This window comes from Tauraco erythrolophus, chromosome Z (assembly GCF_009769465.1).
Source record: "Tauraco erythrolophus isolate bTauEry1 chromosome Z, bTauEry1.pri, whole genome shotgun sequence".
Lineage (NCBI taxonomy): Eukaryota > Metazoa > Chordata > Aves > Musophagiformes > Musophagidae > Tauraco > Tauraco erythrolophus.
The window spans coordinates 41,606,346-41,620,641 of NC_141496.1; the positions used below are offsets into that span (position 1 = coordinate 41,606,346).

The 14,296-nt window shown below is 38.1% G+C and overlaps 1 protein-coding gene across 1 annotated transcript in view; it reads right to left on the bottom strand.

Moving 5' to 3' along the window:
• The window catches only part of MSH3 (mutS homolog 3), a 121,663-nt gene that overhangs the window by 34,773 nt on the left and 72,594 nt on the right, over positions 1 to 14,296 (bottom strand). The window contains exons 14-18 of the mRNA XM_086628956.1: positions 12,762 to 12,949; positions 9,336 to 9,504; positions 5,808 to 5,872; positions 4,214 to 4,330; positions 2,188 to 2,295 (exon numbers count right to left, since the gene is read on the bottom strand). Of these exons, the coding sequence (XP_086485082.1) occupies positions 2,188 to 2,295; positions 4,214 to 4,330; positions 5,808 to 5,872; positions 9,336 to 9,504; positions 12,762 to 12,949 (647 nt within the window). The remainder of the gene's footprint in view (positions 1 to 2,187; positions 2,296 to 4,213; positions 4,331 to 5,807; positions 5,873 to 9,335; positions 9,505 to 12,761; positions 12,950 to 14,296) is intronic.

Below are 14,296 nucleotides of genomic sequence, written 5' to 3' on the forward strand. Positions count from 1 at the left end.
CATTTTCCTACACTGTAAGTACAATCATTCTGAAATAAGAGCAGTAACTTAGAAAAGTGGTAGCAGCTGAGAAAAAGAGAATACTGGAAAAAAAGCCATGTAATTTTTTTACTAGAAATTAACTAGCACTTTCAGTGGACTTTAGAGAGAAGACAAGATGGGGAATATGATTTTTCTCTTCATTTCTTGAAGAATGATGATGCAATTTGAAAGGAAAATGGAGGCATATTAGCAACACAAAGCATGGAGGAAAGAGATGCAAGCTGATAGTGGTGTGGGTTTTTTAGCATAAAGATACTTCCAGCAGTTGTATAGCTGAGATGACAGAGTCATATATAAGACAGAGTCTTAGGCCTTGAGGACAAAGAAAGGAAATTTCACTCTTCGCTAGCAGGAGGGGGTAAAAAAAAAAACAAACAAAAACACATAAATGGCTCTGGAATGCATAACATGTCCTTTAGTTGTGTACTACCTTTCAATAGCCTTCCTTAAAGCTAAAGAAATTCACTGTCTGCAGAGTGGATATTCTCATATCAGATGATCTCTGGGCTATCTACACCATCATCTTTAGGTATTTAACTTTGCAGCTTGAGAGCCCCGATGTTGTGCATTGTCTGTGTAAAGGACGAGTCTCCCAACACAGGGGTCCTCAGACAGCTCAAAACTGTAAGAGGCGCTTACCTCTCTCCAACAACTGTGCAGAACACCTGTGCTCCTGACTTCACAACTCATTTACATCACTCAAGTAGGATGATATGAAACAAATCTCACTTAAAAAACACTCCTCTGAAATACTTAAATTAGTTAATATCAAAGTCCCATCTTTCCTTTAGTAGCCCTCAAAAGTTAATTATTGACACCTTCCCTGCAGCTGAATTTTCACTGAAAGTCTCCTTCCTGCCAGTTTATAAGCTGTAAGCCACTCTTCAAAATTCAGTGAATTTTTTAAACTCCGCACAGTGAATCAGAATGAGACTTCAGTTTGTTTTCTCATCTGAGTATACAGAAGTAAGTGAGCAATTACTCTCAAAGAGATTTTGATAGAGGCACACAAGATCCCAAGAGTCCAGCAGTAATCAATATTATCTTTAATGCTGTATAAAAGCAGAAACATATGTCAGTTGATTTCCCTTCATCCACATCCATTTAATACCTGATTCGCTGTATTTCCACAGGTCTCAAATGTAACTAATTCATACCACTGTTCCTAAGCAGTTTTCCAAGCACTTGGAGCACAGCCCCACAAGGACAACATTTAAGTGTTACATATTGCACTTTTGAAAAGAGAGTACGTGGATTCTCTGGCAGAGGGAATGGCTGAGGTCTGGAACCCGACAGCCCTTGCAGGAGTGTCTGCAGTAAACCTCAGAAACACTAAGTGCTGGCCTGTAGGAAAGCACTGGGCAAGCTGAAGCAGTGGCTTAGTGATTGTTCAGTGTCTCTGGGGACAGAGACCTCATGATACGGAAAAAGGTACCCCAGTGAGACTAACTTTCTCTGCGTGGGTGCAAAAGATGTGGGCTTGTGACAGGGAGGAAGACCGGAGTTGCAGGGTGCCCACGCTCAAGAGCCAGCTCTCTACCAAGCTCTGGGGAAGCAGGACTTGAAGGTTTATGTCGACCCACTGCACAGAGCACAGGGACAGCCTCAAGACCAACAGAGTTCCAGGCTGCAGTGGCCAGTGTGCATGCGTGGATGTTGGGCAGAGGGAGGTGCACAGCTCTCCAGATCTAACACATGATTCTAGGTGAGGCAGTTGCTCTGGAAGCTGGCACTAATATTTACCTATTATTTACCTGAAATACTTCTTTGAAACATACCTCATACAACTTATAATCTTAGACATTAGAAACACATTATAAACTCACACTTTGCTGAGAAAAAAAAATAGGAGGAAAAAAATTTCCATGTGAAGTCCAACATATTTATATATATGTGAGATATCATCTACTAGACTCAGGTCAAACAACAGACAGACAAACATAAGATGTTAAATGTGAACCGCAATGTTTAAAGATTTGCATTAAGCCTAGAAGTGTTGTTTCACAAAATCAGATTAAGTGGAAACTACTGTAAACAATTTTAATAATGCATTTTATCGTAGTACACATACTAATATCAAATTTATTTTAAATATTCTCTTATAATTTACTATAAAATCCTAAATAAAAATTAAAAATTGATTACCTGCAGTAGTCTCCTTGTTTAGCCACCTGGGCCAATGAGAACAGACAGTCGATAGTTGCTAGGTGACCAATCGCTTTAGACACAGGGTGATAGTGCTCACTAAAATGGCTATACCAAAACAGGGAAAAATAACAGGAGGAAGAAAACAGGAAAAAATGTAATTTCATATAGATACAAACGTACTGCCAAAATATACCTCATGTGTGCTTCTCACAGGGCTCCTACAGTCTTTAAATTATTCTGAATTCAAATCTCTCAGCAGTGTATCAAGTTATAACATGAGGACACAATCTTAATCAAGACAGACTTCATGCTCCCATTGTAACAGTGAATTATTTTTAAACACAAAAAAAAACAGGAAAAATGAAATTAATTAAATAGCATATAAAGGGTCTGCAGTTGATCCTTGCTGACTAAATGAGGTCTCTAAAAATGCCACTGTTTATCACAGTGGCAACTGAATCCCAATTGCCAATTCACTTCCACCAGAAGTTATGGTCAAAAAAAAATATAATAAAAGTGCCTGAACATGTTACAATTTCAATAAAATATCGTTACTATAACAGAAAATTCAAGAAGTGCTTTTCCATTTATGGTATTGCTTCCCTCAGTACAATAATGACATTATCGTGAGAACACAGTTTTCAGTAGAGTTTGTTCTCTTAGTCCTCAAGAATTTCTCTTTTTCCTTTCCTAGTCTTGAAGATATAACATAGAATATAAAACCAGTAGGGGAACAAAATTTAATAAATAAATTTAAAAAATGCGGGGGTGAGGAAGTAGAGTACCCTCCTACACACAGGACTTCCCTGTTGTATGCTGCTCTCGTACAACACTATTGAAAACACCAAAGAGAACAAAAAAAGATGCAGATCTAAGTGAAGAAAGGTTAAAATAGGTCTGCTCAAACTTACATGGCTAATGTAGTGATGAAAATTATTTAACAGAACTATTTTTATAGTACTGCAAAGGCAAAACACCTGGAGAAGAGTGAACTGGAATGTTTTTCTAGTCACTATCAAATTTACAGAACTGCTGGGTCCCTGCTAGAAGGCAAACCTTGGTATCAGTTATGTCCACCAAGATAACATCAGAGGGAACTTGTTAAATTTTTTCAGCAAGGAAAAAAGTGCATCTGAAAGTGAGTCTATTATCATTGCATGACATAAGGAAAAATGTCAGTGGGTCTAGAAGTCAAGGAAGTGAAAAAAAAAAAAAAAAAAAAATTGATGACCAGACATCTGAAAAACCAAAGGTATTCAACAGTTTGAGAAATCAGTTTTAACCTCTCATTTTGAAGATCCTTTGGCTAAACAGACAAATAACTTCATTCAAAACTCTGATCTGAGACAAACAGATCTTCCAAGCCAGTTGTGAGGGACAACACTTCCATTACGTTCAAGCAAATAGAGACACAGTCAGTTGCGGGGCCAGTGTGAAAAATATAGGGCTATGGAGATCACACTCACCCAAGTGCCTGTCCAAACACCCTGAACGTTCCTAATTCAAAAACTGTAACATTGCTACTGTTCTTAATTAATTATTATTTTTTTCAGTAACAGCACACTTAACAGTAAAGCCATATTCTATTTTAACTAACAGTAAAAGTGAATTTGATTAGCTTGTATAACAAATTCTTTTTTCATCTCACTTACATTGTACTTCAATAATAAAACTATTAGATTCAGTTTCACTCACAGTCAGTTGTACTTTCAGGTTCATAATGTTGTGATACTAGTTCTCAAATTTTGAGAGCCACTTTAATAATAGTGTATTTTCATTAAAATTTTAAGATCTAGAGACATCACTGCTGGTCTCAGGACTTAATCTGCAAAGGTCTTGCCTTCAAATGCTTTAAAGTGAAGAACAGCATTCTAATTGACTATCTTTGAAGTTGTTGTGGGCAACATAATTGAATTATCAACTTCTTTTAAATAAACATCTTTTTCTGTTCTTACAGCAAAAATAAAATAAAATAAAATAAAATAAAATACAGTGATGAAACCTGACTATGTTGTAAACTCACTCTAAAAAATTTAGCCATTCAGCACTGCAGTCAAGGACTAGTTGCTCCCGGAGCCGATTCAGATGTCTGTAATTTTCTATAATAAAAGGAGAGTGGAAACGGCTGACAGCTTTTGTGCTGGAAGAGAGAGAAAAGCAAAATAGGAAATCAAGGTTACTAAGCAATCAGTTACATCATCTACATGCAAAATTGGTCTAGTTTTCATACTGTCTGTGAGCCTTGAAAATGGATGCTTAAAAAAATCTTCTTTTATTGTGGCACCAAACTCTATTCATTCTAATGGTCTTTATTGTGAATACAGTGATTGGTTACTGCACCACTGCCCATTCAGAAGGCTTTTAAAATGTTTTTCATAATGTAGCATTTATCACTGAAGTTTATCTATTTCACGAAATTCTGTTCAGCAATACACTGCACAAATGGATGACTTTCCTGCAACTAATTGCATATACTATGGACTCCAAGAAAAAACTTCAATTTAAAAAGGAAAATTTCATGACAAGCCTCAAATAAACTTAGTAAATACAGACTGTTTTGCATGGATACCAGTTTCCATTTGGAGCACTTGCAACTTACTTATGTATTTTCATGAAGGACTCACTTCGTCATTCACAGGCATTCTTTTTACAAATTCCAGATTAAATGCAATTTATTCTTCATCATGTTAATTCTGTCTAATCTGTGCAATTTTAGTACAGAATTCTTGCATAAGTGAATAGAACATCACTTCAGAATTCACCTCAATAACACCTATTTCTGGTGCGAGATGTCTGTGCTTACACGTAATAATAACATAAGGTATTCAAACTGCTTAAATAACAAAACAAACAACTGAAAAAAAGAAAAGCCAAAACCATAATTCAGTACATCTCTGTTTCACCTACTGGAAAAAGTATCCAAAACTATCTAAAATTATGTTTACATAACACTAAATACTGAAGCAAGCAAAGCTTGTCTGTATGAGTAAGTAAAATGACATTTAAATACACTGAGTTTATTGAGATGCACAAACAGATATTTGCACAGGTACCTTTACCCTTCTGAATAAAATAAGAAAAATCAAAATTTTCTGAAGATTTGTATCTACAAACTACAGGTTCAACTGAATCGAGACCATAGTATTGACACTGGTACGTATACTTTGAAAGATTAAGCAAGTAATACAGTGCACTAAGGAACTACCATGTAAAACCAAACATTTGAGAGGTTGTGGAGGCTCCTTCTCCGGAGATGTTCAAAGCCCACCTGGACGCGTTCTTGTGTGATCTCATCTAGATGGTCCTGCTCCGGCAGGGGGATTGGACTAGATGATCCTTTGAGGTCCCTTCCAATCCCTAACATTCTGTGATTCTGTGATTTTAAGAACTCCAGATTTTCAGTTGGGTTTTGTTTGCGTTTAAGCAAAACTTAAAATAGCAATAAATTAACGTAACAATTTTGGTTGGTTGGTTTTCAGTTAAAAAAAAAAAAAAAACAAAACACAAACACGTGGCGCTATGAGAATGCATATGTAATTAATCGTAATACCAAAATACCACTTTTTTTTTTTCCTTATATGTTAAAATAGAAAAAACTTCAAAGACATTTTACATACCTACTAACCATAACCCAGTCAGATGGCACGGATGATTTATGGGAATTCTTGACTTCTATCATAAACTAAAATAAACAAAAATGTAATATTACATATCATAGGAAGTTAAAAAGACTACAGAACCGTAATCACCAGATATCAAGAAATCTGCATGCATCAGAGGAAAACCACATTCAGCCTGAAGAGGCTGAGCAGACCAGAAGCTAGTGCTTTTTCCCCCAGAAGTGAGGGTTATGACATACACACTCTCTGCCAAAGAGCAACTCCTATGAGCTGGTCTATGGGCAACTCCTGAGCTGTTCTTGTGCCCTACCATGTTGCTGCCCCATCTTTGCTCTTCTGTTCCTCCATCCACTAACAGGCGCTCCTCACCTCCCTCTTATGAAGCCAAAACCAGACTAAAGCTTGTAAGTCAGTCTTGCTTACCTGATCCTGACTGGGCCTTGTAAAGAATTCAGTATCTACATGGACTCTACGCTATATACCACCTGTACGGAGACTGCTCCTTATCAGCAAGGTGTGCCTTCCTGCCCAGGGATCAATGTCTATACTGAGCCACAGGTACCTACAACATTTCACAGACAAGAGCTCAACATCTCAAACACTACCACTGTATCTACAGTGCCTTGCTTCAAGTTTGGATCACCTTGGGGTCGGAAAGGGAAGGAACAGGGAGCAGTAATGGCATGATGCTCAGTGCAGTGAAATTTACACACTGTGTTTATTGCAGTATTTTATATAATTCACATAGGTTATCTTTATAACACTAGCCTGAGGTCCTAGACATCAAAGAATTGAGGCATTCTCAAATAAACGAATTCAGCTGGAAAATATATTTCTAGCAGAGATTAGATTATTCCAGAATCCGATCACCTTTACGGAAAACTTTGTCTCTCATCTGACAAAGCTTTTCAATTACAGGTAGTATATGATTCATAGAAAACCCTCCACAACTCACCAGAATAGCCAGCAATCACCTTCATGTACAAACAAGAATAATAATCCTAACATGAGCACAAGACTCCAGCAAGGACATAGTGCGCTAGTTCTTAATTTACCTAGGACATCTTGAAAATATTTGGTACTGTCGAAATCCTGAAATTGCGTAATATACATGAGACAAAAAGAATGAAAATGGGTAGAAGCAGAGATCTGCAAAGATTTGAAAATGAGCCAACTGCTGCTGCCACCAGTGGAGCTGCTGATGTGCTGGTATTACAGTTTTTTCTGAATTTCATCTCAAAACAATTAAATATGCTGTATTTATGAAAGGAAGACAGAAAATAATACCACATTTGTGTCTATGCTGGATGACTAACTGAATTAAAAACAGTGTAAATTAACACAGCCGTATCAATTGCCTGGTTTGTTTGTGTGGCTAGCGAGAAACAAGTGGAGAGGTTGCAGTCTTCTTTAAAAGAACAAAGCATTTGCTTTTTCATCCTTTAATTCTTAGCCCTATTAGATAAACAATTGCAGTATTAAATAAACAGGCCCAAAGCACTGTTTATGCCATGCAGGAAGCAAACATTTGCCAAACGTAGCACTTTCTCTCTAAATCCTGCCTGAAACAAATAGCAATGCTATCACTATCTGGACAGGTTTCTGTCCGGATTAGCGCACACTACAAATTACATTAGAGGTCTGGAAACAAAAGATAAGATAGATACGGGTGTAACCTCATATTTTGGAAAAGGTACATGTCAACTGGATCTTCATCAGAACTCTAAAAGGAACTTAAATGTAAGTTAACAAACTGCTGGCTGACTGAAAATCTAACCGTGTATTCATAATCCTGGGTTTGGGGGCACACACGGAGAAGCAAATTGTTTGGTTTTTCATTTTTTCCCCAAGAAAGCCTGTTCCCTGGACAGATGTTCAGAGTGGGGACATACATAGAAGAAGTTTTCTGGCAGCTTCTCTGTCTTCCAGAAGCAGCAAACCATAAACTTGTTTTGCCCAGGTCTGTTGCAAAGAAATGTTTGAGTGCTACATCTATCAGAGTGCTACAATGGCCTAAGACGACTATACCATACAGATCTGAGGAAGAAAGAGCTCAACTCAAAGAGACTTTTGTTATGCCTATGCTCTTCTCCTCCCATACAATTCCCTTTCCATTACTTCCATTCCTTTAGTGTCTTTTATTTCCTCACTGACCATCTCCTCTAACCCTTCTTCTTTTGCCTCTTTTGATGTCTCTGAAACACTCATACCAGATGTAATTAACTAACAGATATCCATAACCTCTGCAACTCCTTATGAATTTACCAAGATAGAGCTCTTTGTCTGCAATGGTTCCTGAGCCATCTCCTCTCTTAAACTTATGCATAGTGACTGGTGGTTTCTGAAACTCTTCTGTCCAGTTCATATCTGACTACTTCCTCAGATGCTCTCCTCTCTTTGATCAGTTCTCTTCTTCCCCTTTCCTTCACAAACATATCATCACCTCTTAAACCAGCCTCTCTGAAAGAAACCTTTCAAATCCTGTCTCCTCCCTTCCTCACACAATACTCAAACACACTCTTCGGTGCTTCCCTTGGACTTCAGCATCCATGCTGACAGCCTTCCCAACTCTTCAGTCACATGTTTCCCCTTCTCAACCTCATCATCAAAAGAAATATCCTTCCGAGGTCATTATTAAATGCTGCTCTCTCTTACTCATCCCTTCTTTCATTCTGTCTCACTTTCAGCATCGCCTGTCTGCTCCCTGTGTGTCTCTTCAGTCTTTCTCAGGTCCCTAGGTCCTCAATATGACAGGGCTTCTTCCAGCTCCTTCCCTCCCTGTCCTCACTGATTCATCTCTTCCACTCCCAACACTCATTCAGTTTAACTCCTTTCTTTTCCCAGTTTTCTGTGGAGTTTTCCCCAGCCTTCCTACTCTCAGTTCCCAAAGGGTAATGCTGAGCAGTGCTACCTCACTGCTCCTTTCAGTTCCCCCACAAATCTAGCAGGATCTGTCATCTCTATTTTTTTGCACTGAACTTTTCAGCTTGCTGGAGCATGGCTTGCCCACACTTGCACAACATCTAGCAAACAAAAGCTGCAGTCTGCAAGCACCGTTTCTACGAATTAAAAGTAAAATAACATTTATCATTCTTTAATACTGTTCCTCTTCTCTCCATCTTTCAAATTACAGTCTTAATCAGCACTTACAAATCATTTTACCATTCTTCAAATAAACCTAATGCTGTGCTTCCTGGTTCTCTGAGAATATTTCAGCACTTAATAGCCACATAATTAACCTTGGAAGTATGCAAATGTTTTTACGTATACAGAAAAGCAAAGCATCATTGAATCAAATTCAACTGCACTAATATGGTTTTATTATTTAAATCACTAAAGTAATTGACTTAACAAATAAAAAAGTGACACTGTCACAAAACTGTTCTTTAAAGTTGTACAAAAGATTATAATCAAATGACCTCATCAAGCACCACATTAAATGAAGAGAGTTCTAGTTAAGCCTAATTTGTAAGCCATTTTCTAGACAAGCAAGAGTACAGTCATACATAATAGATACCATATTACCTCTTGACCAGAAACTGTAACGTATTCTGCAGAAGGATTCCTAATCTGTTTACGAATGTCCAGCAGATGCAATTGGATTTTAGAAAGTACATCCAGGATCTCCTCCTTTCTTTTTCTGATGACAGGGAAGTCTGTAAGGTCCTTGAACAATTGGGTTTTATCTCCAGTCCTATCCATAAGAAGAGTAAGATAAAATAACAGTAAAACCAAAGAGACATTCCCCGATTCTACTGGTTGCGTCCATATTTTTACTTGTTACTGTTGTCATTTGCTTTAATACTAGCTTTATTGCTCTCTACATACAGCTTTACTGTTACTCTGTCATAGTACAACACATCTACTGAAAGCTGTCATACACACTACTTAAATAAAAAGGCACTTCGTATACAAACGCTAAGAGGCTATCCCAAGACACACTCTCCTCTGAAGTATTCCAACCCAATCTATTCCAGCTCCTTTCTACTCTACCACAGTATGCTCGTTCTTTTATACCAAACCCTCTTGACTCGTTTTTTTTTTGTCGTCTCTGAATGAGCATCCTGCAGTTTTCTGTTTGTTCTCGCTCGGTCGAGCAGAGCAAGAAAAGGAAGCACAAGAAAGATCATTCCCTTCTGTCTCAATCCGTAACTCTGGAATGCAATTGCTGCCCCAACCTGGAGCACCCCAAGTGCCAACAACATCTTTATCACAATTAAATGTGAAGCTCTAGATAATTTCTGCATAACGGATTTTTGACATATTTAGAATTTGGCCAAATTTGAGCAGATTTTCGTGAGGATTGCAAACAAAAAACCCTCCCACAAGGTTTTCAACGAAGTAGAATGTCATCCGGAGTTTCTCAGAGTAGCTTCAGAATTTTCTCAAGAAAAGATTAACCAGAGCATTTTTAAACACATGCAAAACAATGCTCTTTTCTAGTCTCAGTGTCAGAAAATGACAGAATTGTTTTGGCTGCATTACCTCAGCTCAAGATTGAAATCTGATACAGACAATGCCCTTCAAATGTTTAAAATTGGGAAGCTGAACAAGTTATTAAAAATATGGTTGTCAAAAAATATGAAAAATTTTAACTTATCCTAATAAGAATTAGGCAAACAATAAAAAGTAGTGCAATCAGCCCTAAGTTAATGGGAACATACATTTGTATTTTAGAGCAAATACAAAACTGTATGAGTTAATTGCATAATTACCCTGAAATCTAATATTTGGAGAGCAAGTAATTACCAAACTGAAAGTAATAAAACATGTAAGTAATAAAAAGTTTAATATTCTACCTACTTCAATACTCCTTTGCCTGAGAATGAAACTACAACAGCAGCCAGTGACCAGACAGGTAACACAAACCTGTGCTTTGATTTTGCATTACATGGACGTAGCTATTATGTAAGTGACAGTAAAGACACCATTTTAAAATACAATACTAATTTTTAGAAACGATTTTGTGCTAATTAGACCTGTTTCCATGGGAATGAAAGGAAAAAAAGATCACTAGTAGCCAGAAGCTGATTGTGAGGACTGTTGCTGCTATGTGATGCCTACCAAAAATTTCAAAATTGGCAGTTGAAAAAAACCTTACAAAACCCAAAATCTCTAACTCCCCTCAAAAAACCCTGGAGCAGAGGGATGCTTTCAAAAACCACTATAGGATTTTATACACACCACATAATAAAATTCTATTTTTGTATACTATTCTAGCCTCATCAACATAGTGACAGGAAAAAATGTATTTTAAACCTATCTACAGTAAATCTAGTATAATTAAGATACAGTCTGTTTTGTCATAACCTGCCACAACTATAATTAGATAACATGCATCAGTAGAAATCTCATAATCCCACCTGTCCAATGGGCACAGCAAATACTTCTACCCTTCTCAACTTCTAAGTTTATACACCTTGCATCTGTCTCTAATTTAGAAGCAAATATAGTTAAGTTCTAGGCTTTAATTCATAACTTCTTTAATTTTAAATCTCAGTTGGATTTTATAAATAAATTAGATGTTTATTTTTAGTGTCTTTTGAAAATAAAAGATAAAGACCATCTTGTCACAACATAACTACACATTAAACTACATATAACATCTTTCATCAAAGAATCTCCAGATATATCACAGTCAATTATATCTCATAATATTATATATGAAGAAATGCTCAAAGTTTAATGAAACTTGCTCAAAGCAGGGAACTTTAGGATGATCTGGATGTAAAGCTGGATGATACTCATTTTGTGTTCAGAATGTCTTCTCAACATGTTGTGTAAACAAAAACTATACTGAAGGGAGACCAAAAACCTGCAAAGTCAAGTGCTCAGAAAGGTTGGCTGTCTGAGCCACGCAGATTGTCTCTGTGCCTAGCACCATGAGAGAACTCTTTTTATAAGATTTTATACTGCTTTTTATCTGAAAGAAAGTGACTCTTACTGGTCACAAGATATTCCTCCTAAATCCCATCCCCTGAGGTTTTTACACACCTCGCCTTTACTGAACTCATGTTCTTGCTCTACTGTTCTGCATCTTAAGACCCCTGCGTTCTTCTTCCTGTGGTTAAAACTAGGATATAAGGGTAACAATGGAGGCAGCAGTTCTTCAGAAGAAAGAGTACACATCAAGTTATTTAAAGACAGTCTCCCTTATAATGCATATTCATTCCAATGTAGCGTCTTCTCCCTTTGTCTACCTTTTATATTTTCCTTGGATCAACAAAAGACAGAATTAAAACAAAAAAGGGCAGGCAGCCTCCACACTTTCAGCTCATCTCTCCAAGACTTCAGGAAGGCAATTGCAGGGAAAAGCCTGATCACACTCAGGGCCTGAGATAGGTGCTCACTTAGTCATTCTCTAGAGGTAGCTCACAAACAGGACACTAACCCCTGAAATGCTCTGAGGGGGTACAAATCACACAGGCTACAGGGAATCTTCAGAGCTATTAAACTTCGTGTTCTTTGTCATTAGTGAGGATGTAAAGAGATTTTTAAAAAAGGGCGGGGGGCACTCAAAGCTTTGATGAATTCTCACAAAAATAGCAAAAGGCATGTTCGTGACAGCAGAGCAGCCACTCTGCTAAAGGTCAAGTCTCTCTTCAAAAGGAATGGCTTCCCTATTTAAAAAAAAATAATTAAGAAGCTATTAACATGAGCAAAATATATTTTGCCCTAAATTCATTCCCTTAAACAGCAAAAAAACTTCCAAAAATTATTCAGCCTGAGGCAGACACCCACTAGGAAAGAATTCTTGCTTGCCTAGTTTAACTCTGAAAAAATATAAGCTGTAGAAAACAACACCCTCAGCTTTAACTATAAGCAACCTGTACACATACAAAAACCACAGAATTAAGGTGTATTAAAACAAGATGCATAATTCACAGAACTTAACACATTTAGTCAGAAAGCCTATGAGGCACAGAAGATTAATCTATTTTCTCTACTTACTTGGCTGCTTCTTCATTAAGGATCTTTAAATAATGTTTTACTGCGGAGAGAAGTTCTGGGATTTCCAACAGTGTATTCTTTAACAGAGGAGTTTTCACATGAGAATGTATGACTGGAACAAGAGCTTGAATTTCCAAGTCCAGACGTGACAGGGTGCTGACAATCAAGAAGAACTCTTGGGTTGAGCACTGAGAAGGGAAGCAATGTCTAAATCATTACAATGTATTACATTTTCATGAAAACCTACAGGTTAATTTGCTTTTTGAAAATGAGACAAAATACAAATAAAATGCATGGACTGTAACACAACTGCGTGATCTTTATCATATGCCCAAGGTTAATAAAGCATACTAATTGTTTCAACCATTGTCATTAGGAATCAGTTGAGAGCTGATCTCCATTATTCCTGCTTCTGGATGGAGATGTGTAACACATACGCAGCAGACAAACGGGGCAATAATGTGCAAACAGCATGAAAACAGGTTGAGTAATTTTGCGAGTACCACAACTTCTCTGTACAGGCTTGTGAATCTATGTGCTGTTATCTGAATTCCCAGGCTGCTGTTTTGGTAAGACAGGGTGTCGTGGGTTAGGCCACTCCAGCAACCGAACCCACACAGCCGGTCACTCACCCTCCTGCACCCCCAGGAACGAGGCAGAGAATTAAAGGAGAAACGGGAAACCCATGGGTTGAGATAAGAACAATTTAATACAGATGAGTAATACACAGTGTAGATGCTCACCACCCCCTCTTATCTGCAGCCCGTCTCGTCCCGAAGCTGCAATCTCGGATGAACGCGAGGCCCCGAAATAGAGAGGGGCAGAGAGAGATAGTGCTCCGAGAGTGGGAGTGCTGGGAGAGAGAGGAAAAAAAAGGCAATAGAGCAAAAGCGCAGCAAGCGCAAAGGAGCAAAAGCGGCGAAAGAGCCAAAGCGCAAAAGCCCTTCTTTCCGGCTGCCCCTCACTTTTATACTGGGCATGACGCTGCATGATATGGAATACTAATTGGCCAGTTTGGCCCTCAATCTTAAGTTCCACCACAAATCACAAGGGGAATCGTGGCCCCCTTGTCCCGGCTATTCTCCCCCCTTATCCCGCCGTGCTTCTGCACTCCAGCACACTGAAAAATCCTTGGAGTCTCATGCCCAACCACAAACATCAACTTGCTATCAACATTCTTCTCAGAGCGAGCCTCTGAGTAAAACCAAAACATGGACCTCTTCTAGCTGTTAAAAAGAAGAGCTAACTCTGTCCCAGCTAAAACCAGGACACAGGGTTTGGAAAGACAGGGTCAGGCACAGAGAGGGAGAGTCTTGGAACAAGAACAGAAAAAAGAAAAGGAAAAAAAATATGACAGAAAGAGAAAACCAGTAGTCATTGTTTAAAGTGCTTGTAGCTATTGACAGCTTCAGCCTCTGGCTGGTTACTCCCAGGTCTATGTGATGAGGAGATTAAAGAGAATACACTAACCCGATCTTCGTCTTCCATCCTCTTCTTACCACAGAGTTATGAAAGAGATTTCTCTCTCTCTTTCA